This window comes from Tigriopus californicus, chromosome 12 (assembly GCF_007210705.1).
Source record: "Tigriopus californicus strain San Diego chromosome 12, Tcal_SD_v2.1, whole genome shotgun sequence".
Classification (NCBI taxonomy): Eukaryota; Metazoa; Arthropoda; class Copepoda; order Harpacticoida; family Harpacticidae; genus Tigriopus; species Tigriopus californicus.
Genome location: NC_081451.1, coordinates 12,207,236 through 12,207,850, shown reverse-complemented (window position 1 = coordinate 12,207,850; position 615 = coordinate 12,207,236). Strand labels below are relative to the sequence as shown.

Sequence of the window (615 nt, the reverse complement as noted above, 5' to 3'; positions counted from 1 at the left end):
ATTAAAAACAGGCCTCTGGTATGCTAACTTTATGAACAAGGAATTGAGGTGGTAGAGATGGGGAAGATACCCAAGAACATCTTGGTACAGGAGCAAGTGGCATTGGGAGCTACGGCACATTGGGCCATACATTTCAAGCGACACCACGCGCATTGAAGGAGCCTAAAACGAATTCATATTTTGCTGGCTCAGAAAGACCCATGAGTAGTTTGTCGGGAAATGCAGGAGACATGACAGCAAATTCATTTACCTGTTTTGACCGCCAGCCGTATCCTCAGCATCCTCGTCGTCAGCATTCTCGTCAGAATCATTGATTTCTGTCACAACTGAGATGAACTCGTCAAACATGCCACTTTCAAAGTCTTCAGAGATTTTGGCCTCCTCAGTCTCCAGATCATCCATGTCAGCCAAAGTCACCAAGGCAAATCCAAAGAGAGCAATGATTACAGGAACGAGAAAGCTCTTCATGTTGATTGGTAAAATGGATCCCAACGATTGACATGTTTGTTAACTTCGTTAGCGTCTTTTTATAAAAAAACTCAATACAAACGTGCATGATTTGTGACAACCTTATTTACTTAGACTGCTATTACAACTATTTGCAAGCTGATGCAT

At 42.4% G+C, this 615-nt stretch overlaps 1 protein-coding gene across 3 annotated transcripts in view; it reads right to left on the bottom strand.

Moving 5' to 3' along the window:
- The window catches only part of LOC131891403 (uncharacterized), an 8,458-nt gene extending 7,843 nt beyond the window's left edge, over positions 1-615 (bottom strand). For 2 of the 3 annotated variants that reach the window (XR_009374400.1, XM_059240954.1), the window contains exon 1: positions 251-615. Coding sequence is in view for 1 of the 3 variants with exons in the window: in XM_059240954.1 (XP_059096937.1) it covers positions 251-468 (218 nt within the window). In the remaining 2 variants the exon portion in view is untranslated. Of the gene's footprint in view, positions 1-6; positions 163-250 lie in introns of those variants that run through there. The other variant, XR_009374399.1, reaches the window with a different exon arrangement.